This window comes from Artemia franciscana, chromosome 4, assembly GCF_032884065.1.
Source record: "Artemia franciscana chromosome 4, ASM3288406v1, whole genome shotgun sequence".
Classification (NCBI taxonomy): Eukaryota; Metazoa; Arthropoda; class Branchiopoda; order Anostraca; family Artemiidae; genus Artemia; species Artemia franciscana.
The window spans coordinates 18,977,592-19,001,075 of NC_088866.1; the positions used below are offsets into that span (position 1 = coordinate 18,977,592).

The 23,484-nt window shown below is 34.9% G+C and overlaps 2 protein-coding genes across 2 annotated transcripts in view; one reads left to right on the forward strand and one right to left on the reverse strand.

The window, feature by feature from the left end:
* The window catches only part of LOC136026099 (TATA-binding protein-associated factor 172-like), a 246,494-nt gene extending 227,610 nt beyond the window's left edge, over positions 1-18,884 (reverse strand). The window contains exons 1-5 of the mRNA XM_065702380.1: positions 18,802-18,884; positions 13,014-13,091; positions 11,471-11,648; positions 7,024-7,195; positions 4,146-4,285 (exon numbers count right to left, since the gene is read on the reverse strand). Coding sequence (XP_065558452.1) covers positions 4,146-4,285; positions 7,024-7,195; positions 11,471-11,648; positions 13,014-13,024 — 501 coding nt within the window. The 5' untranslated portion in view covers positions 13,025-13,091; positions 18,802-18,884. The remainder of the gene's footprint in view (positions 1-4,145; positions 4,286-7,023; positions 7,196-11,470; positions 11,649-13,013; positions 13,092-18,801) is intronic.
* Positions 18,885-19,145: 261 nt separating this feature from the next.
* Positions 19,146-23,484, forward strand: part of LOC136026100 (myosin light chain kinase A-like) — a gene marked incomplete in the record, with an annotated part of 45,520 nt that continues 41,181 nt past the window's right edge. Inside the window, 1 exon segment of the mRNA XM_065702381.1 lies at positions 19,146-19,206.

Below are 23,484 nucleotides of genomic sequence, written 5' to 3' on the forward strand. Positions count from 1 at the left end.
TGATAGTATAATACATAAGCTAAAAAATGACTTCTGCAGCACAAATCACACCACATAAGCTCACAAAAAACGCTTCAAATTAACAAAATGAGCTATCAGGAAATATAAATTTATGAAACAATGCGCTTGTTAGAATAGGCAAATGGTAATAAGTGAAAATTTGGTCCTCCCTTAAGTGCAACACTGTCATATTTGCCTTTTCGGTTCTAAGTTCAGGTTAAAAGTTCAGTGTTGTTTTTTTCTGTTATCGATTTTGTTTTCAGCATTTCTATCATCCTAAAGACCTTGAAAAAAATACCTCTTGAGGGGGATGCCCTCCATTACCGCTACAAACACCATCAAACTAAAGGTCGCTTTTCTGCTGGTACGACAGTTTCGCTCTCAATGGACGCTATTTTAATGAGCAATAGGGGTTTTAAGGATTTTTTAGCTTTAAAATGAAGTTCTCAAATTCAAAAGATGTTTCAATTTTAAAAAAAAAGCACAAAATAATTCCGTTCCATTGGTGCATATTTGGGACCATAATAATAACAGACACTAAATACATCGCAGCTTCCTCTGTTTTCCGCCCTCCAGCCCGAGCAGACACTTAATAACAATAAAATTAAGAGAAATTTCCGCCAATCACAGCCCACTGATAAATTATGAAGACAGTGCATTCAGATGAGAGTACGATCGAGACCTGAGGACAGCAGAGCTGTCACTTCGACCGCAGTTTGAGGACCTCACTGCCACAACCCCACTCCAAGACGTCTGGCGAAGCTTTGTAGATGCCCTATGTGCCACACCTGGCCCTGGAGGAACTAAGATAAGGTAAATAAAACAATTGTTGATAATTGTCATTCATTCATAATATATCGTTCACATATAGCTTTACCGTCTTTTGAAGGAGCCAAGAGGCCCCCATGACCCCAGCTACAATAAGAGTGCATTCCAAACCGTACAGAAAATTCTAGGGGAAAATTCCGACACAGCTGTCGGTGTCAGGGGTATTTGATGAAGATCGTACATCCAAACCAAGAATTTCGTTTGGATGTACAGTTTGGTTGGATGGTTTGGTTCAGTGAGGTGAAAATACTAGGTGTCATTTCATCACATGATTGCAACTGTACTACCCATATTAATAGTGTGACCCGTAGAGCAAATGCATCTCTGCAAACCCTTTCAAAAATGCGTCGCTTCGGGTGTAACACCCACAGTCTTCTGCGGGCATACCTGTGCTACGCACGCCCCATACTTGAATACGCCTGTCCCGTCTGGGGCCTGTCTGTATTGAGAACCACCTATCTAATGCAGGAACCTAAGTCAGTCCAAAAACGGGGCAACCAGGATCATCCTGAGTAACAGAGACATTTCCTGCCACGATGCCCTAGCAACCCTTGAACTCCAAAATTTGGGATTCTGTTTGGGCGAGCTTATCCTGAGTTTTGGCAAAATACTGCTGTCTAATCCTGCTCACCGTGATATTTTACCACCAGAAGCCTTGACAGTCAGCCGTACGAGACGGAAACTAAAACTTGTGCCTGAGGGTGCTCGGACAAACCCTACCAGAACTATTTTGTCCCGTTTATTACGTCAATATACAATAGTGCATAATAACATGCTTTGTATTTCAACATCAAATTAGCCATTTGAGCTACGATTGTTATTTAAATATACCTTTCTCTCTTTCTCTCTCTCTCTATTACAACATTTATAATGTGGTGCTTGAACGAAAGCATTTCACCTATTAGAACCCGTCCGAAAATGTCAACACACAGGGGCCCCAACTTACGAAAGTACTTGGGGGCGCGGGGTCAAGGATTTTTTTTATGAAGATAAAAAAAGACCCCTGTCTACGTGAGGCTTCGATGCCATTCGAGGGCTCAGCGAGCTGACACTGAAAAAGACAACTTTGATTGTTCAGTGTTAAAAGACAATTTGTATCCGTGCATTGGTTTTCTTCAAAAATTTTAGTAACTTTATTTTGAAAGATTCAAAGTTCCAACTGGCCATTAGTGAACCATCTGCAAATGTTTTTAACTCATCCTGGGGTTCTACAATTACACCCAACGTCATTTGTAGATTACATAATTTGCAGACGTAGGGGTTGCGACTTACAAAAGTCAGTACAGGCAGACGATCTTTACATGAACAAGAAACAACAGCGGACCCAATGTAGCGCCATGCGGCACTCCGAAGTTTACCACAGCATCATTCACGGCATCAGTTTCTGTATATATTCAATTTTCAAGGTAAGACTTGAACCATTATGAAGCTTGGCTACAAATCCGACAAGATTGAACCTACCTAGTAGTGTTTCATAGTGAACACTTTCAAAACTTATTAAAACTTCAAAATTTTAGTGAACACTTTAGAGCAACAGCAATCAATATTATATTATTATTAATAAAGAGTTCACGGTAACAAAATATCAATTGATACGTCAAAAAAAATAAATAGCTTTTATGCTGATTAATATATATATATATATATATATATATATATATATATATATATATATATATATATATATATATATATATATATATATATATATATATATATATATATATATATATATATATATATATATATATATATATCATTAAGTTTAATGTTACCCATCAATGCTACGAGGCTGAGAGTGAAACTAAGAAAATTTGTGATTTTCGAAATAGGGGGGGGGGCACCTCCAAAAAGCCATACGATTTTAATTATATTCATACCATCAGATTCAGAATATCAGGGAAAACTACCGTAGACGCTTCAATATCCTGTATACAAAAATACAGGATTTTGAATGTCTTGGCATAAGAAACATAACGGATGCATTTTTTTCTTCTTTTTGAGGGGTGCTCATGTCGAACCAAGGGCCCTACAAAATCAGAAGTGAGCTCACAAAAAAATTGGAAGGCAGCTAGCCCCCCTTCTCCACCCCGTTTCCCCCAAATATACCTAATAACAATTTAGAACAACCATTAGATTCCGCATAGTTAAGAGGTACAGAAGTTAATAGTTAAGAGGTACAGAGGTACAAACGCCTTTGAGAATGATATGACCCGTCAGAGTCCCTAAGGAAACGGTTGTAAATTACGAAATTTGTTTGTAGTTCAGATTGTTCGTAGTATTGTTATTGGGACTATTATTGAACGATAGTTCTGAGATATCAAATCGGCTTAAAATGTCAGAAAATAGCTATTTAATCTCCCAGTCTCAGAAGAAAGGCAGGTGACCAATACAGCACTTTAATCAGTATAAACATACTAAACATACGCAAGATATTTTTTTTTTTGGGGGGGGAAGATTTCCTGCAAGGGAGATTTCCCGCGGGGATAATTTTCTGTGGGGAAAAAAGTTTCCATTGGAAATTTTCCGGGAGAAAATTTGCTTGGGGAGGGGAGGAAAGGATCATATCTGAATATCATATCCCAGCATAATCTGAAAAACGATGAGAAATAACATATATGTTTTCAACTGAAAGTAGGGAGCAGCATTAAAAACAAAAACGAATAGAAATTATTCGGTTCATGAGGGGGGCTGCCCCTTCCTATACCTTGGCTGTTTACACAAAAGTTTGAATTTTGGCACAATCCTTTCGAGTAGACTGTTCAACACAAGGATCGTTGAATTTGAATGAAATTCAAACCCAAAGATCCTTGAAGCCCCCCTCGCCCTCATATACGGAACAATGTCTGTTGCCCTTACATTTTTTATGTTTTTCCTTACTTTCGGTTATAGAAACTTTTTTCTTATTTAATTACCACCTGAAAGCACAGCTACGGGTCCAGCACACTTGAATCACGAAGCAAAAATTTAGTAATTGCTCTAGAGGCCATCTTCTAAAAGAATGATAAGGACAATGGATTAAGAAAAAAAATGAAATAACCTTGTCAATTTTATATGGAGTTTACTCTCAAGGAACATTATCGTAATTCACTGGGTTTAAAGGGTTCTTCCAGAACAGAAAAATATATGAACTTCAGTTGAAATGAAGTTTGCTGCATCTTGAGATGGAGTTTACTCTCAAGGGAGTTTGTAAAGGGTCTTTAAAGAAAGAAAATGATAAAAATACTTAGACTTCATCTTTAGATAAAGTTTTCTCTCAGGTGATAGTATTTTAAAGCAGCAAACTTGGTTTTAAAGAAAGAAACAAAAATTCTTACCTTAAGGTCAGCTTTAGATGAAGTTTGTGTCACCTTGAAGTCATCAAGACCCACTTCTATCTGAATGTTGGCCAAGCCCTCAATACCTATTGCTTTGTTCAATAACTGCTTTTGGTTTTTCAAAAATTCTTCAGATTCCTCTGCAAGAAAAGAAGAGATAAATTCTAAATTAAAAAACCACCTTCAAAAAATTAAAGCATAAGCATTACTCAGCCTATAAGGTTTACTACTTCAGAACTTCGTGTTAACCTGAACCCACGAGCAAATATTTTATATGCCCGTATATATCGCTTCATAGAAATATTTTCGATCATTTTATGGAAAGAAAGATTTTCAATCAACTAATGGAAGGGGGAATTGAATATTTCGACTGTCTTGGTTTCAGGTCACAATCAGTCACTATTTATGGGGAGATTACCCCCCCCCCCCGACCAAGTGTTCAAGCAAGCGCTATTTCAAGAATTATTTAAAATGAAGCAAAGAAACAAAAAAGGCAAACTTTTATAGTAGATTCATATATCATGCAAAAAATTAGTGAAAACATTTGGATAGTTGCGCATGTAATACTGCAGAACATTCCTAAATGTCAAAGAGCTTTATAATTTTTATTAATTTTTAAAACTGAGTTTGTCCAATGGGCGTAGAGCTTGAACCTTAAAATGAATAGGACTTATTATTGCTTCTACAATGACGCAGCGTATATCCGGAAAGGTCAATCAAAGGTTATTGAGCGTTATTTAAATTAGTCTTTCATTGTCCGCAGGCTGTTTAAGGACTTTTCTATCCACAATCGCGTTTTCTTGCATTTCCAGTAAAACCCAAGCTTTTCAAAACTGTACAAACATTTGAATTTTTTTTCGTTGGGGAGCTGGAGGGGAAAGTACACAAAAAAGGAGTTATGAGCCTCACTTGAAGTGTTTTCGGCCATGGAGATTATAAAAACACATTTTATATGCTTCCTAGCTTTCCAACTCCAGAAGTGACGCCAAAATCGCCATTTTGGTGCCATATAGCACTTTACGATGGTGTTATCAAGACAAATTTACAAAAAAAAGGACATACATATGATCAAGAACTTTGAAATAACCCATTAAGCATATCTCTCTGATGTTGCACTAGGCTGCTAATTTTACTAGTCAGCAGAACTACCAATGAATACAAAACCTATTAAGGAGAATGGGAGGGGGAATTTACACGAGTTGGGATTGTAAACCACCAGCGAAGCGTCTTCGACCAGGGTAATGATAATAGTATCCGTTTACTTACACTTGTCTTTCTACCTGAGATATGGTACCAAAACGTGCCATTTTTGGTGACATTCAGAAACTACAGATGGCGTTACCGAGATGAATTCATGAAAAGGAAGAATATATGAATATTAGCTTTTCAATGAGTCATTAAATATCTCTCTACCATTTTGCGCCATTCTTTTAGCCTTGACAGGAAAAAAGGAAAAAAAGAGACAGTCCAGTAATGTACATGCATTAATGCACGAAACACTTCACTTATACACAAGTTTATTTTCTTTGCCGTTCATGGTGGAGACTACAACAAGGTGTTTGAGATACGCAACACACGTTAATGATGCACAAAACACTTCAGGGATGCACAATTTATTTTCTTTGACATTTAAGGTGGGGACTAAAACAAGGTATTGAAGATGCACAAGACACTTCAGGGATGCATGGGTTATTTTCTTGGCCGTTCAAGGTGGGACTACATCAAGCTGTTGGATATGCGCAAGACACCTCAGTGATGCACAAGTTTTTTTGTTTTTTTTTTTTTTTTGCTTTTCAAGGTGAGAACGGTAACAAGGTGTTAGTGATACAATGGACATTTCAGGGATGCAGGAGTTATTTTCTTTGCCGTTTAAGGTAGACTTCAACAAGGTGTTGGAGGTGCGCAAGGCCCCTCAGTGATGCACACATTGTTTTTTTGCTTTGAAGGTGAGGACGGTAACAAAGTGTTAGTGATGCAAAGACACTTCAGGGATGCATGAGTTATTTTCTTAGCTGTTCAAGGTGGGACTGTAATTCTACTTCATGGTGTTTTCGACCCCAACAATTCAAATGATGCAATTTTCGTTTCGATCCGCCACCATTTTGAAGCGGTTTCAAGGTCTTTCAAAATTTCCCTAATTTTCTGTCACAATCCATTTTTATTATCAAGATCAACTGAATTAATAGTTACCATTCCTGAATCAGCATAAAATGGCTTTTTTTCACTCGACACTTTTTTATAAACCCATTTTTAAACTTCCAGTTTCTATGGGCTATGGTTTACTCTTTACTAGGTTAAAGCTATCGCTAGCTACAACCATGCAACTGCACTACTAGATTGCACCTGCAGCCATGATGACACGAATCAAATTTGCTGCTGTAACCATGACGAGATGAATCAAATCCAACAATCTCTTTAGTTTGAATTGCTCTCTAGACAGTACGTGTATCGTGGTTATTTATGAGATAACATACTTATTCATGCTTGCCTCTTCCTTAGTTCAATTATTGTGATATATATATATATATATATATATATATATATATATATATATATATATATATATATATATATATATATATATATATATATATATATATATATATATATATATATATATATATATATATATATATATATATATATATATATATATATATATATATATATATATATATATATATATATATATATATATATATATATATATATATATGTATATATATATATATATATATATATATATATATATATATATATATATATATATATATATATATATATATATATATATTTATATATATATATATATATATATATATGTGTGTGTGTGTTTCTAAAAAAACGCACACTCGAACAAACAATTAAAATAACTCACCACATTCAATGTTAAACTTGGATTCGGTTGTTGCATCTAATGTAGCAGCTTTCATTAATATTTCATCAATATTGAAAACCAGCAATGGAGATTTTTTTGTCATGTCTTCCACAGCTCCTACACTTGCAGGAGGATCCCATTTTGGAGCATGACATAGTACAGATTCCAAACCCTAAAACAAAAGAAGTCATATGGGGAATCGATCTTAATTATATTAGGAGTTAGATAGCCACCGTCCTCCAGGTGAATCTGAGTCTCGTACCTAAAGGCATTTTATAGACGCATCCCTCCCCATTATCCTACAGTCACAGATATACATTTTGATTTAAAAACCGACGTTTTTACAACGATTAGCAAAATTTGTCTACAAACAACACACTTTCCCAGTTACTTTTCCATGGGTTATCTCTTAACATACAAAACGTTATGACCTGTTAGCACTAGTAGTAATATTGGACCAGGCTTATCAACGGAACAAAATACATGAAGAGGCTAGACTTATAAGATTCATTCCTCAAGCTAGCGGCCCATCTAGTAGATATCAACACCTGTAGTTTTTTCAAGGGTGATGTGCAATAGGGTGTCTAAAAATCGATTAGATTAAGGGAGGATTTGTTCGTAGAGGTTCAATTTTTCAAACATTTTTTTTTTTTGATTTGCTTCTTCTAATCCGTGAAAATATCCGTGGTGATTTCAAACGTACATTTTGTGAGATGCACGTACATTTTGAGATAACTTCACTTAGCTTGGTAGCATTTTTAGTAAAGACGACGGGTGCAGTGAAGATGTTAAAAGTAAAATAACGTCCCTTTTCACAGTTGAAAACAGTTTAGAAGAATAGGAAGATAAATCTGCAAACAATAATCAGAATATTGGAAGCTAGTGATAAAAATGGTCAAACATGGTTTGTCTGAAGAGGAAAAGGAGGGAAGCTTTGAACAGCTTGGGATGGAGGAGAGTGCTTAGCTGTAGTGGCCTCAGGTGGCTCGGTGCTGCGGTGAATTATTAGTGGTAGCAGTAGTATTTTGTACGATGTGAGCTTATTACTTAAAAGAAATATGTTTAATAAGGACATTATTCGGATTGTCGTTTTAAAGATATTTTCAAGTGTGAATTGTTTAAAACGACAACTCAAACACAGATCGAAGATATATATCCAAAACCAAAAGAAAACTCTATCTTTTCCTATTAAATAAAACAGAAAAAACGGAAAACAAAAATCAGAAATTGAAGTCAGTCAAAGAAAATTCTCTACTAAACCTTCAAATTTCCAACTGTTCTGTACAGCTGTAACATATGTAGTTTGTTAAGTTAAATGGACAGTTATATTTGTTATGCACATGACACATAACACTGGCCCAATTAGAAAAATCCTTAATGAGACAGTGTGACCCTACACATACCAAGACGTGAATAGACTTAGAAAAAATGAATATTATTAGACTTAGAATCGACAAAAAAAATAAAACTAATCAACTGCAATGAATAACCTATACAAACAGGTATAATGGCCCGTTTTTTCATTAAAGAAATAGTTTTTGTATGATTATCTCTTACTCTTTTTTACTACCATTTTCTATTTTATTAACTTTTTTGAAGAAGTACCATCTATCTAAAACAATCATTAGTTATAGTAAAACCATAGGTGGCGTGCCATCTGCCAGTGTTAACAATCCGATAAGGAGACATAGATGTCGGGGAGAGAAAAATAAAACAATGAGGTGTACAGGATGTGCTGTTACTGGACTAATGGCCAGCCGTGAAAACTGACGGTCGCTGCAACAAGTTTTGAGCAAAACCTAGCGAAAATCACATGTTTAAACCACCTACAATATCGAATCTAGAGATAATCAAAGAAACCGCTGTATATCATATCCAGTAGAACCCATTATTTCCAAAGCTTATAGTTTTCGACGGGCCTAACATGCCCAATTTCCTCTTAGATCTATCAACTTTAAAGTACTACTCCGAAGCAATAACACAGCTATTGCTACCGTGACGGACACTTGAAACCTTGACGGTGTTACAGAACAGATAGCTTTGTACGAACCTTTTTCTAAGTACTCAAAGCAGCCAAGGTGGCATCAGGTTCGACGGCAGTATAGAAATCTATGCGCAGAAAGACATTTTGCCCAGTCTTCTACCCGAGCTCATAAATCAAGATCATAAGGTAAATGGGTAATGTACAATAATGCTGGCTTGTCTGAATAATAGTAATGTTATTACCCAGAGAGTGCACAAAACAGGTATGATCCAGTTTTCCACTTTAGAAACCGCTTTCATTTAGAAACCGAAACAATAGTGCTGCTTTTATAATTGTATGCAATCTTAACCAGAAAAAAAGTCTGGCTAGCCACTATTTATTCTCTTAGGCAGATTGTGATAATTCCTAATCACATCTGGCAGTACTTTCGATCTTATTCCATATCAATGAGGACTTATACCACCCCTGGCATCATTCAGACCAGTTGACTTGTCTGATCACTATCCCCTATCTCTCAAAGCCAATGAGACAAAACCCAAGCTTCCACGGATCACCACTAGACCACTAAACCAATGCCTGATTCTGCAAACTGTGAATATGGCCACTGGATCGCCAAATATGACGTATTCGCTTAAAATGGACGTACACTGGGGTCTAACGACGTTAATACATTTCTCACTTCCATTTGTACTAGTTTCCCATCCAATACTTCCCAAGAGCAAACCTCGCTTCTCGGTGATTGTCCCTGCATAGAGACAGTAGTCTTCAATGGATTTGAGGTGTACACTGAAGTCAGGAAAAGCGCAAACAAACGTCTCTCCTTTTAACCGCAAAATCCCTGCAAAGCTTGTAAGTGAATTTACTTTTTTCACATTTCTTCCGCTCTCGGTTCTTAGAAATCCATGCTTTGCGTCCACAACTTTCCCTAGATCGTGGAAAAAATCCTACCTCCGTGCAATTTCCCAGTTGTCACTATTGCAAGGTATTACAAGGAAGTGACAGAATCCGTTCGTCCTGCAGCAACTACTAGAACAATTAGGCCAGACTACCGACTGATATCAATATGGCAAACTCCATAAATGTGGGATATTTGATGCCTAGTCAGAATACTTACTCAGATCCTAAAGTTTCTTGGAAAGCAAAGCTTTTTGACCTAGCAGCAATCGACTTTCGCAAAGCTTTTGATTTCCTATAATATCTGGTGGCATGTCTAAACGTGAAATGAATAGGTGCTATATACACTCTCTCCTCGAATACGCCTGTCCTGTCAGGGGCCCGTCTACATTATAATCCACCAATAAAATGCGGGAACTGGAGTCAGTCCAGAAACGGGCAACGAGGGTAATTCTCAGTGAGGGAGCTTTTTGTGATTAGGTTCTGATTCTCTGGCTCGTTTTGTAAGTTATCCTCCTTGCACTACAAAAAAAACTATTTGTTTGGCTATAAGCTCGCTTTCCATGGTTAAAGAATCCTCTTTTTTTAATGAATGAACAATCATATTCCTTTATAAAACTGATTCATAAAGTAAATCACTGTATTTAAAATATGTTTAGACCAAACAGAAAAAAGCATGAAACAATGAATGCCAGTCTCCATCCATGCAAGTTTTTTTTTAATAATCTAATCTGTATAGTATGGGAGGTATAGTTGAATACCGATTAATATTGATTAACATAAGCCATTTATTAACATTATTTTTGCTATGCTTAGTTTAATCCAGAATTCTATATTAATGAGCTAAATTTCTTATCGTTTTCCTGTTTATTCAACTTCGATTTCGTGACAATTAAGAGGGCTTCAGTATCTGATTCAACCTCTATATTTGACTCGCCTCTGAACCGGTATAGAGTGAGAAAATGGCTGGCAAACTGTCTAAATAATTAAATGCTTTGAATTTAAGACCAAGTAAGACTAGTTTCTAATTCAATTGTCAAGATTACTGACATCTCAGCCACATATTATATACTGATCTATATTAATTACTAAAGTAGGAAAACAGTCTTCCTTTCTCCTTCTACCTTTCTTTTTTTATGGTGTATGTTTATTTGTGTGTTTGTGCTGTTACATTGGTGATTTGTTTTTTCATTTTCATTATAATAAATTAAAAGGCTAGCACTGTACATCATTCTGAACTTTTAGAAATACAGATTTGTTATTATTTTTTGTAATCTGCAGCCTTGGAGCAAAAATAACAATAAAAAATTTATTATCATTAATTGAGCTATGGAGTACACCAACTATGGTCTATAAATTACTAAAGGATTGATTGATTTACTAATTCACAACGAGATTTTACTAATAACGTGAATTAGCTATCGTGAACTAGAGCCAAGCCAATCAGAGATTTTTAAAAAAATGTTCAGCCAATCAAAAAAATCAAATTAGCTCAAATTAATGCTACATCAGTATTAGTAAAATTTCATTGAGAATGTCCTTAAGTAAACAAGTGAAGAGAAATCTTACCTGAGATGCTGCAAGGCGTGTGTCCCAATTAGAGCTTCGAATATAATCGAGAAGTTTAGATAACAGTTTAGGAAGCTCATATGGATGTAAACGCTGCACCTCTCCAAGTTGTTTAGCTGCTGCTTGCCTTGTTACATTTGAGGATCCCGAGTCTAAGAGCACAAATAGTCGATCGAGTCTGAATAAAAGAAAAAAAAATACTTGAACATATTATTATGCCCATGACAGGTACAATGTTTTCTAGAGGAATGGCCTACAGCTTGTTTTGGGTACCCAACTAACTGACCGTATGTCAAACAGTTGGCAGTACAAAAAGTGTGGTTCAATACCGCTTTCTAGGGCTATAATGAGATAAAGGTTGAGATGACTATGGCACATTCTATGGATGAAGGATGACAGATACCCAAAGATAGGCCTTTCCAGTCAACCGTCTAGGGCTAAACGGAAAGCAGATTGTTCTTGGTTGGGGTGGATGCCAGAAGTAAAAATTTAGGAAAATAAGGACAACCTGGGAGGGTGTAAAGAGGGAGGCTTTAGATTGGGGATAGAGGCTTTAGAAGAAGAATAGATTGCAATGGAGGAGGAGCGTGTGTAGCTGTGTTGGTCTCAGGCGGCTTGGTGCTGCAGTGAGTTATTAGCAGTAGTAGTATTTCTATCGCAGTACTTTAAAAGACATTATGTACCATTTGTTGATCAAAAAATAAATCCCACGCCATTAAACTTATCCCTCGCAATTGTTTGACCCAAGTCTTTTGAAAACGACATACTTAGTCCTCAAGATAACTGATATAGATTAGTCTTTTATAAACACATTCTATTATCATCCCATGCACAAAATGATGTATCTCATATTTCTTTTTTGAAAATGAATTTGGAAGCGAGAAGAATTCCTTATTTGGAATTGTTTCTCACTGTTTGTGATTTTAGAGGTACATTCATATTACAGTATATGGGATAGATCAGTAACAACAACACTTGCTCTCCTCAACGAGGGTGCAGTTAGCAGTTTGGTACATTTTCACCTAAATTTCCACCAAATATATCTAGTTAAAACATCCACGACAAAAAACTTTATGTGCAGTTAGAGAAATAGATCAATAACAATAACACTCCCTCTTCTTAGTGTGGGTGCAGCTAGTAGTTTGGTGCAGTTTCTGCAGTTTCACCTAGATTTCCACAAAATATCTCTAGTTAAAACAACCACGACAATAAACTTTATGAGCAATTAAAGAAATAGATCAGTAATAATAACACTCTGTCTCCTACATGTGGGTGCAGTAAGCAATTTGGTACAGTTCCACCTAGATTTCCACCAAATATATCTAGCAAAAACCACAATCATTATGAAAATCTGATTTTTTATGTAGCTTATCTCTTGGTATAAAAATTACTTTTTTTAGAGTTTTGGTTAGCCTACTATTGAGCTGGGTTGCTCTTTACTTACAGTTTGTTAAATCAAACATTTTGAAAAGATCAGGTATTATCTGTTGATTCACATACCATTATATATATATATATATATATATTATGCATATAAACTTACCTGGTAGCCATTGTAGACAATCAAAAACGTCAGGCCATGAGATATTCTTACAGAATGAAACCTGAAACAGCAGTGATCCTGAAAATAATAGATACAAGTGACAAATCTACTTTCATATTTCTGAAAATACAAGTAAAATTGGAAAGGTGTTCAATACTAAAGAAAGAAAAAAATACACACTGGGAATATAGTGTGAAAGCAGTCAACGCCCATAGGTGCACTGCCAAAAAAGGACAAATATTATCTTTCTTCAATATGTATCCCAAGACACAAGCCAAACAACCAGAAATACTAGCCATTATTCAATACTAACATGTACAAGCACTAACTCATTTATGAGAGGAACTTATGGTGTGAACTTTCCCAAATGATGGTTCTTTATTAACAGTGAGGCACTAAGAGGAAAGTTTTTGAAAATAAATCCAGCCATCAATGACTTTATAATTTCATTGTCTTGTAATTTCATGATGGAGATTTTAGGCACATTTTGAATATGGAATTTCCACCCATCAGCAAGCTTTGTTTAAAACATTCTTGAGCTTTCTTTTGGTAAAATTTGGCTGTCATGGGGAAATACTTTAAGGTTCTTTCCTCCTGTAAAGGGCATGCTCTTCCTCCTATAAAGAGCCATGATCTTTGGTGAAATTTTGTAATCTTTTTATTATAAAAGTGAAACCTTGAATAATAGATTTACTACTCAAATGAGGACAAATGATGGTATTTTGAACCCATGAGCTGTATGTTCAAGAAGAAAGGCTTGATCTAGTTTGAATTTTTATTAAAATAGAAGGAATTGCATTTTCCAAAAACTATAGCTGATGAAAAGGGCACTGAAAACCTGTAAGCCCTAAAAACAAGGAAAGGTAAGTCCTAGGAAGGAAAGGTAAGCCTGTAAGCCCTAGAAACAAGAAACATGGATATAGTAGCTTGACAACACCTTAAAGCATGTATTTTCGGCCTTAGATTCATTCCTGAGAGGTGTCATTTATCTAGTTCAGCTACTTTCTAAGATAGAAAGAAGTCCATCAACCAGGACATTACCATTGCAGCTATGGAATTCAAAGAGCTTATTCAAACATATTAAATTAATTATTTCCTTAGTATGCTTCAAACCTCAACAAGCTGCAATTCCTTTCATAAATTGGAAATTTTTGGTATATTTATCTGTCAGTAAAAGCTTAAAATATCCTTGGTTAGTCTCATATGTTCTATGAGGTTTCAAGATTTTTTTTTTTTTTTTTTTTTTTTAAGTCAAAAATTTTGTTTTTATGCTCTAACCACATTAAGTCTGTTGAACATGGGGGACACTTTAACTCTGTATTCAATTAGCTTGTTGCAATTGCTTTTTAAGTTTTTGGTATCAGAAAGGCAATAACAATAAATAAATTGTGTTCAAAAGCATTTATTAAGATCTATTACACTTAGTTATTTGCTATTTGTGTCTCAGTGCTTAATAAGCAATTTGTCCTTTTCCAGATAAAAATTCATACTGTATTTACCTATTAGTATAAGTTTACAATATTTTTGGCTGGTTCCAGAGATCCTATGGGTCAGCAAGATTTTTTTTCAAGAAATTCATTTTGAAGTAAAAACTGCATTCAATAGAGCACAATAATTAGACTTAATCAACAAGTTACTACAATTGATTGCAATAAACTCTTGAGTATTTGACAACTTAGCAAATGGTTTAGGCACATATTTTCAAACTTTCACTTCACTCCAAGACTGTAGCCCTTGGCCAAGTTTGAATTTTTGTTCAAAGTCAAGGGAAAAATCTATTCCAACAGTTTCAATTAGACTTAGCCCAAAGAGTCAAGAAGAGTCTCAAAGCTGTCAACTTATTTGGCAGGCACAGTAGATTTGCTTAATAAGTTCCACAATGAAATGATACAATTAGTGAAGAAGTTGAACTTCTCTTGTTTTCTGCAGAAATCTTGATACAGTTCCTTTCTTCAAGAACAAACTTGATTTTGCCATGGTTCATCATCTTGAATGATAGGATGACATATTCCCCATCCTGTATGTTAGGTAGGAAAACCAAGCTTTTTTTTGTTGTTGTCATTTATGTCACTCCTTTCTTGAAACATATTTAACAGCAAAGAAGTAAAACCACCAAAATCAAGGATGGAAAAATGCATGAAAAATATATAATTGTTTCTTTATTACTTTAAATTACGCTGTCCAGCAAAATAAGGAAAAGAAAAACCTGTAGAGTCACTACTAGTGATGACAGGGAGCCATTTTTTCACTATAGATTTTGACAGGAGTCAGCATTCAAGAGCTTATAAGCTATTATGACATCCCCTCTTTAAAATCTGTTCACAGGCATTAGGAGATTCGGTTTATTAAATTGAGACGGATAGTAAAGATTCTTGCATCCACCAACAACTTTTCTTGCCCTTCTTTGAACATATTCTATTTTTTTGCTGATCACCCTTGTTCAGGGGTGTTGCAACACACATTCCAAATTCTTGCAATGGTTACATAAAACCCTTGTACAGTTTGGTCATAACTTTGGATAATCTGCACTTACAGTATACTTAATGATGCCAAGGGTCTGAGATGCTTTGGCAACTGCTGTTTGAGCATGCTTATTAAATTTTATTTCTCATCAACAATTCCCAAATCTCTCCCCTCTGCCAATAATTGGTTTTGAACCATCCCCTTCTATCATATGGTGCTGCCACCTGATGTACTACTAAAGTGCATTGACTAGCACTCACAGGCCTATAGTGAAAGCTCTTGTAACTGACAACTCTGCAGAACCACTAAGCTTTGAATCATTTGCATAAAGGCTCATCTTAAGTCTTACAGCTTCTGTAGCATCATTAATGAACACTTTTAACGATGCTGGAGCTAGAATTGTTCCCTGAGGCACATTTCTGTTGAAGAATTGCCCATTGCAGCCAAATACCTAGACTCCTATTTTCTTCCAGAAAGGAACTGTATTACTCATTCTACAGCCTCCAGATGGATACCAATAGCGATTAGTTTTACCTTCAGCCAGCAATGACTCACTTTATCAAATGCTTTAGCAAAATTTAAAAGGATCATGTCAACTGAAATATTGAGATCTAGCAACTTAGTGATTTAGTCATAAGCATCTATAAGATTTGCCTCAGCTGAGCACCCAGATCTGAAGTGATATTGGCTATTTGTTGTCGAATAAATGTTAAGTAATTGTGGTATTCAGAATCCCTTCCAGAATTTTACCCACTGTTAAGGTAACACTAATGGGTCAGTAATTGGTGACATTATTCCTACTTTCACACTTGTGGACAGATGTAATATTTGCATTTTGCCAGTCTTGAAGAACTACTTTGGTATCCAGAGATTTTTAGAACAGTTTTGTTAAGGGAAGAGCAAGCTCCAAATGGGCCTCTTTTAAGGTCTGGTGATGAATTCCATCAGTGCCAACAGACTTATTTGCATTTATCTTTTGAACCTCAGTTCTATGTCCACAGGTTTGATGGTGATAACTTACATAGGCTTCTCAATATTGTAATCCAGCATTTCTGGCAAGCAAACATTATCAGGAGGTGTGAAAACTGGCCTGAGCTGCTTGTTCAGGACTGCAGCAATATTTCAAGGATTTGTTCAACTATTATATATATTTTTAGTTTATATATTTGTACATTCTAGGTGATGTAAAATAAAGTTAATTTTATTTCTAATTATCACATAAGCATTTTATAATTTTCTTAAGTTGTTTTCAAATTGTATAGTTTCCTTTTAAGGAGGAGTAATTCTGCACTAGCACCTACATACTTTCTAAATCAAGGCCTAAAAATTGTTCTACCTGCAAACCAAATTTAAAGCCCTTAAATGGATAATAGATTGAGATCTAATTCCTTACTTTTTGGAAACATTCACATTCTGGAGACTACCCTAAAACATCTGAAAATACTAATATCTAAATTCAGACTAATTCAACCCCTCCCCCACCTAATAACACACAAAATATATCACCCAAACTGTATATAGCCTACTCACTTAAATTTCAATAGCCTGCTATCTTCCTGTCACATGTTTACTGTTGGCTGCTAATTAATAAGAAGAAAAGAATTATGCTATGGACAATTTAGTGAGTAGCTTATACACAATTTGGATAATACATTTGCACATTAGGGAGGGAAGGGTAACATAAGGTACTCTGTATTTAGAAGTAACATAAAAGGTAGGCCTGAAGAACACAGGAATTGATTTTATAGTCCTTACTGGTGGTGTTGATCTGTTTCATGGCCCTTCAGCCAGGAAGTACTTTTGGGCCAACCATCCTGTACTTTCACATGCCTTTTCTTTTACTATCCCTAGATTTATCCAAGTACCCCTATCTGTGAAGAGCTGTGGCTCAGCTTAAAGAGTATAGTAACTGACCCCTATCCCAAACCAAATAACCAGCAACACCAGGATCAAAAGTCCTATTAACACAGACAAAGGATTTAATCTCTAACATACTGTCCACTCAGCTAGGGATGGATATTCTATAATGTCTTAAAGCAGCCTATGCTACCAGTTAGCAGAAAAAACAAATTCCAAAAGAAAGGGATGAGGGTAAAATTGGTGCAAACAGTATCACTGGCTTTCACATAAAGTGAATATACCACTTGATGCCTTTTTTAATGCTGTTTACAAATATAATAATTGCTTCTGCTGCAAATTCAGATTTAAGCACTTTTTGACCTCTTGAAAATGACCTATATATGGGGTCATTACAAATCTGTAATAGTTTAGAAACAAATTTGGGCTATATATTTGCACATCAGGGGGGTGGGGGTAAAGCATAGCATATATTAAATACATAAACTAACCATTGCTGTATTTTTTTTTTTTATGTGATTGTGCACATTGAATTTTAATGAGAAGAGAAATCACCAGTGTAACAGCACAAACACAAAAAAAATGAAACAATGGTTAGTTTACCTACTTAATATATGCTAGGCTTTACCCCCACCCCCCTGATGTGCAAATATATAGCCCAACTTTGTTTCTAAACTATTACAGATTTGTAATGACCCCATATATGTCATTTTTAAGAGGTCAAAAAGTGCTTATATCTGAATTTGCAATAGAAGCAATTATTATATTTGTAAATAGCATTAAAAAAGATGTCGAGTGGTATATTCACTTTATATGAAAGCCAGTAATACTGTTTGCACCAATTTTACTGGGATGAGGTGCTATTTAGAGTTTATTTAAGGGCTATAGATTTGTGAGTAAAACATTAGCCTGATTATATTTACACTAGACCATGAAAGGGCATAAAAAGTGAGATTGAGGCTTATTTTATTTACCCAACATCAATTGAAAGAATCCAGTAGCCTAGTCTATGTTTTTACCCTGAATTTTTACTATCTGGTAACAGAGAAGGGGGGGTATGTGAAGTGAGTAGCCTACTCTCAATTTTGAAAAGTTGTAATCAGCCAAAAAAACTTCCAAGAGTTTGGAATTAGGTGCCACTTTGGGGTATTAAATTTGATTTGAGCATAGCCTAAAATAGGCATTGATGTGTAGGCTAGTGTGTTCACATTGCCCCTACGTCAGACCAGATAATCTTGTATATATTTTCATCCTATAATTTTTTTTTTTACTATCTAGGCTAGTAATCAAAAGTGGCCAGTTAATTGACTAGGATTTTGTTTGGGGGTGGAGATAGCCTAGATAAGGCAATAGAAGAAGACTGGTCTAACAATTCTAAGCCATCCTTTATGCCTATTTTTTACGATCATTTCTATCTAGTAGGCCTTCCTTATAAATCCATGAAAAACAGATAGTGTATTATTCTAACATTTTTTTTCTTTCTTCCATTCTTTGAGCTTTCCATGTTGCAATCTATTTTTATACTGTGGCAAAAATGCTGGTGCAGTTGATTCTAAACCTCAACAAAGCCCGCTGATTGGTTAGAAGATTAGGGACTAAAAAAGATTAAATCCCTAATGCGACTTCATTACCAATTTAAATAATAACTATGTATCTTATTTATATAAGTACATTGTATTGACTATATAATAAATTTTAACTAGTATCGAAAATGTATAGAATTTAGCAAATATTCAAGTACTATCTCTAAAGGAAAAATGAAGCTTTTTCATTGTAGAATTTTGCATAGGGTTTTCATATATTTAGTAGTAAATTTAAATGTGATGAACCTTAGCCGGCGAAAGTAGGCATGGATTTCTATTAACATTAGCAAGTTCGTAAATTGTCTCTTTAATTGGACAAAATCATAAGGGAGATTTAGAATAGAGGAATTTCAAAAGATAATAATTGTTGTTTTACTTATTGTTAACTGTTCTGAATGATCTTTGACCCACAAATTAACCACTAGGCTATCCTCAAGCAACTGTTGGCTTCTCAAGTCCAAGAATGGCCCCTTCCTCACCCCAAGAAGTATTAGCTGGTAAAATTCTAGTTGATTGACTTTTAGCTATCTAGGAAAGGGGTTAGGTTAGGAAAATGAAACTTGCAGGAATGAATATAGCCTACAGACTAAAGTAGCCTATGTCCCAGGAAGGTATTTTGAAGCAACTACCACCACTCTTTCTCCCTCTAGAGGGCCCTGACCTTTGATGACCTTTAAAAATATGTGTGTTATAAAAGTGAAACCTTGCAAAATAGATCTTCTGCTTAATTGAAGTACAACAAAATTGTTTTCAGCTTCATAAATTTGCTCAATTCCATTTATAAGGTTTTAGGGTAAAATTCTAGTTAATTGACTTCTTGCTATCTTGGAAAGGGTTTAGGTTGGGAAAGTGAAACTTTCAGGGATGGGTCTATAGGCTAAAGTATGTCCTGGGAAGGTATTTTCAAGTACCTACCTCCACTCCTTCTCCCTCTAGAGGGCCCTGACCTTTGATGACCTTTAAAAATATGTATGTTATAAAAGTGAAATCTTGCAAAATAGATCATCTGCTTAATCAAAGTACAACAAAATTGTTTTCAGCTTCACAAATTTGCACAATTTCATTTTAGGCTATAAGGTCTTTAAGATATGCATATAAATTTCCTAAATTTTGAAAAAAAATACATTGATATGGCTCAAAATTCTAATCAAATAATAGGAATTGCATTTTCAGAACTAAAGGCAGAGAAAAAACAACTAGTAACTGAAAATTAAGGTAAAATTCTGTTTTGTCAAAATTTCAATAGGTATAGACCTGTCATGTAGGCAAGTTTCAGGGCCCTCTAGAGGGAGAAGGAGTGGAGGTGGGTACTTTAAAATACCTTCCTGGGAAATACTTTAACCTGTAGACCCATCTCTGGAAGTTTCATTTTCCTAGCCTAAATCCTTTCCGAGATAACAAGAAGTCAATTAACTAGAATTTTACTGGTTTTAGAGATATGTAAATAGATTTCCTAAATTTTGAAAAAAAAACATTAATATGGCTCAAAATTCTGCTCAGATAGGCCTAACATGAATTGCATTTTCAGAATTAAACGCAGAGAAGAAGCAACTAGTAACTGAAAATTAAGGTAAAATGTTATTTTGTCTCAATTTCAATAGGTATAGACCTGTCATGTAGACAAATTTCAGGGCCCTCTAGAGAGAGAAGGAGTAGAGATGAGTTCTTTAAAATACCTTCCTGGGACACACTTTAGCCTGTAGACCCATCCCTGAAAGTTTCATTTTCCTAACCTAAACCCTTTGTGAGATAGCAAGAAGTCAATCAACTAGAATTTTACTGTATTAGCTTACAAATTTGGCTATTCAGAAAGAAACATTCTAAGAAAAATGCATAGCCTACTTCATGTTAAGCAGAAAAATTATAGAATTGTGTTAGGCCTAGCTAACACATTTGAAGGCATTTCTTCTTTAGACCTACTTTAACCCACCTGTAATAAGCAAAGATATAGCTCCAATTATATATTTCCCATGCATTTTGCCATGTGTCAGTCTTGGTTCAATTTGTTTACCTATAAATAGCCTTGAACTAATGCTAAAAAAATCAAAACACAGAAAATGCATAGCTAAGAAATGTATAATTTGGGTTGATGCCTATTTGCACATTAGGGGGACTAGGGATAAGATATTGTAGAATCACTTTCAAAATCTGTTAACTTCATTTTTCTCCATATTAAGCCTAAGAACTAAGAATTGTGTTGTTTATATGTCTCTATCTCAGTAGCCCTAGTGGTTGGCTAAAACCTTCCAATAGAGCCTTCTTGGTTTTGGCATTTCTTTAAAAATGTTCATTTTTTAAATACCCCCAAGAGGGGCAACTGCCCCTCCCAGACTGTAGTTTGCCCCCCCCAGCTGAAATTTAGTTTCTTTCAAAGTGTTCTCAAAACTAAAGATAAACCTGCATAATTCAAGCATCAACAGAAACAGATCACTTCTTTAGTACATACTTAGCTTTATAGTAGGTACTATAAGTGCCTTTATATAGTAGGCCTATGAAGTACCTTTATAGTAGTCTTAAAGTACTAAATACTACCTTTATGGTACCAAATGACTTATTTTTTAGTTTTTACTGTCATTTTTGCTTAATCTGGGAAAATTGGCTCCAGCTTTGCCCCCCCCCCCCCTGTTGATATTGCACTAGCAGGAAATAATTTTGCTATTTTTGTTACAATCCATGCAGGCAGTAAATCTTCTTTTGAAAGTTTGGCAAAGAGTTTAACAATGCTATCATACATTTTTGTTTCTAGCATGCTTGGCTCTGTTTCCTTTAATTATTAAAGGTTTCAACGTGAAGAATCATTGATTATAGATATTCCATTGTCAAAGGTCTTATAGACTTCAGGCTTTGTTCAACTAAAATCTCAACTGATAATGAAAAATTAGATCAATTAATGTATTCCTGTACTCAAGGAAGACCTTTATCAAAGATGCTGCCACTTTTTATTATTTTTTACACTTCAAACTCTTTTCTTCTGCTAAGCCATTTGATTCTCAACTACTTGGATCTGAAATTAAATAATAAATGTCAAATTTTTTTAAATATTGCTTTAATGAATAGGAACCAAACTTAGGGTCTTTGTCAGGTATCAGTGTCCTGGGTATACCATTTCTGGCAAAATAACTTTTCAGAATTTTGATTACACTTTGTGTTAAGATATTACATGCCAAGCAGCCAACCTTGAACTGTGTACAAAAATAATCAGACATCAATATACAGTTTTTTATTGTCACTTCTTCCTAAAATAGCATAGAGAATTCATGTGGTAGCATTAGCTTAGTTAGGTTTAAAATTTGATTGCTGACAAAAGTCTTATGTGCAGCCACAAATTTCACAATGTCTGCATTAATCTCAAGTCTCTACACTATGGTCTGGGTTCTTTGCCTTATCTTTTGAATTCCCAAGTGGATTTTATGGAGTCTTTAAATTACATTTTTCTCTAATTGTTTCAGAATAAAAATTGTATGCCCTTATAATGCAAACAATTCAGCAAGTGACATGTTGCCTTTGACATTAATGAATTGAGCACAAATTGAAAGGGCATTGTTATTCTAGTCTTGCATGGCTTCAATAAATTGTGTAAGCAATGATGCTTGTGCATCTAGGTTTGTTTCTTGTTTCTGCTTTCAAAGTTTGTCTTTACCAATTTGAAGGGTAGATAGCAAATGGTTTATGTAGAATACAATATCTGTAGTAAGATTTATCAACTTATCAGAAGCAACATCTGGAAATGACATCTGCAATTGGTGAAATAGAGCCTGCTTGAAAAATTGTTATTGCAAACAATCTTTTTTAACATTTGAGTAGCTTTTTGTCTGCTGGTTAAAGATTCTTATGTGTAAAGATCTAGCTTTGATTTTAATATGTATATGCAACTAGCTTTTTATCTTGCTATAATTCTGTCCCAACTTCACGTGCAGAGCCATCCACTTGAAGGTATGTATTGCTATTTCATCTAAGAGCACTAGAGTCTTTTATTTATTTAAAGTAGTTGTATGTTCAACAGACCATTAGAATTCCTTCTGTTTTAATAGTTCTTTTAGATTATCTTTTTTTTATTTTAAAGATGTATTGATAAATTATTGTTTGTCCCTAATATAGTATAGATTTAGGAATAGCATCGTGTACTTAAGAGTAGCTCTCATGTTGGTATCTTCCTTGTAATGTCTTTTTAGATATCAAATATATAATCTGTAGGCATCAGCACATTGGGCCAAAGGGTGGCAACTGCCTCTCCCCCTAAAAAATTTCAATGAATATGAATTTGAAGGAGTTTTATACAAAAGCTTTTTTTGTCTGTTATTGACTTTGAGGTAAACAGGCCTATACAGAAATGACAGGTCAAGCCACCCTTTGATGCTCAGAGCAGCTACCTAATAAAAATTTACTCACTTTGTAATGTCACTCCCATGTATCTAAAATAATTAAAACAGCAATGGCAATGTTATCTACATATTTTCCTCCAGTTTAATTTTCAACCATGGAAAATGTAACATTTTTGACCATTGAAATTTCAGTATAGGTCAAATAGTATTAGCTCAATGCTGCTTGGCTATTAAAGTTTCAAATTT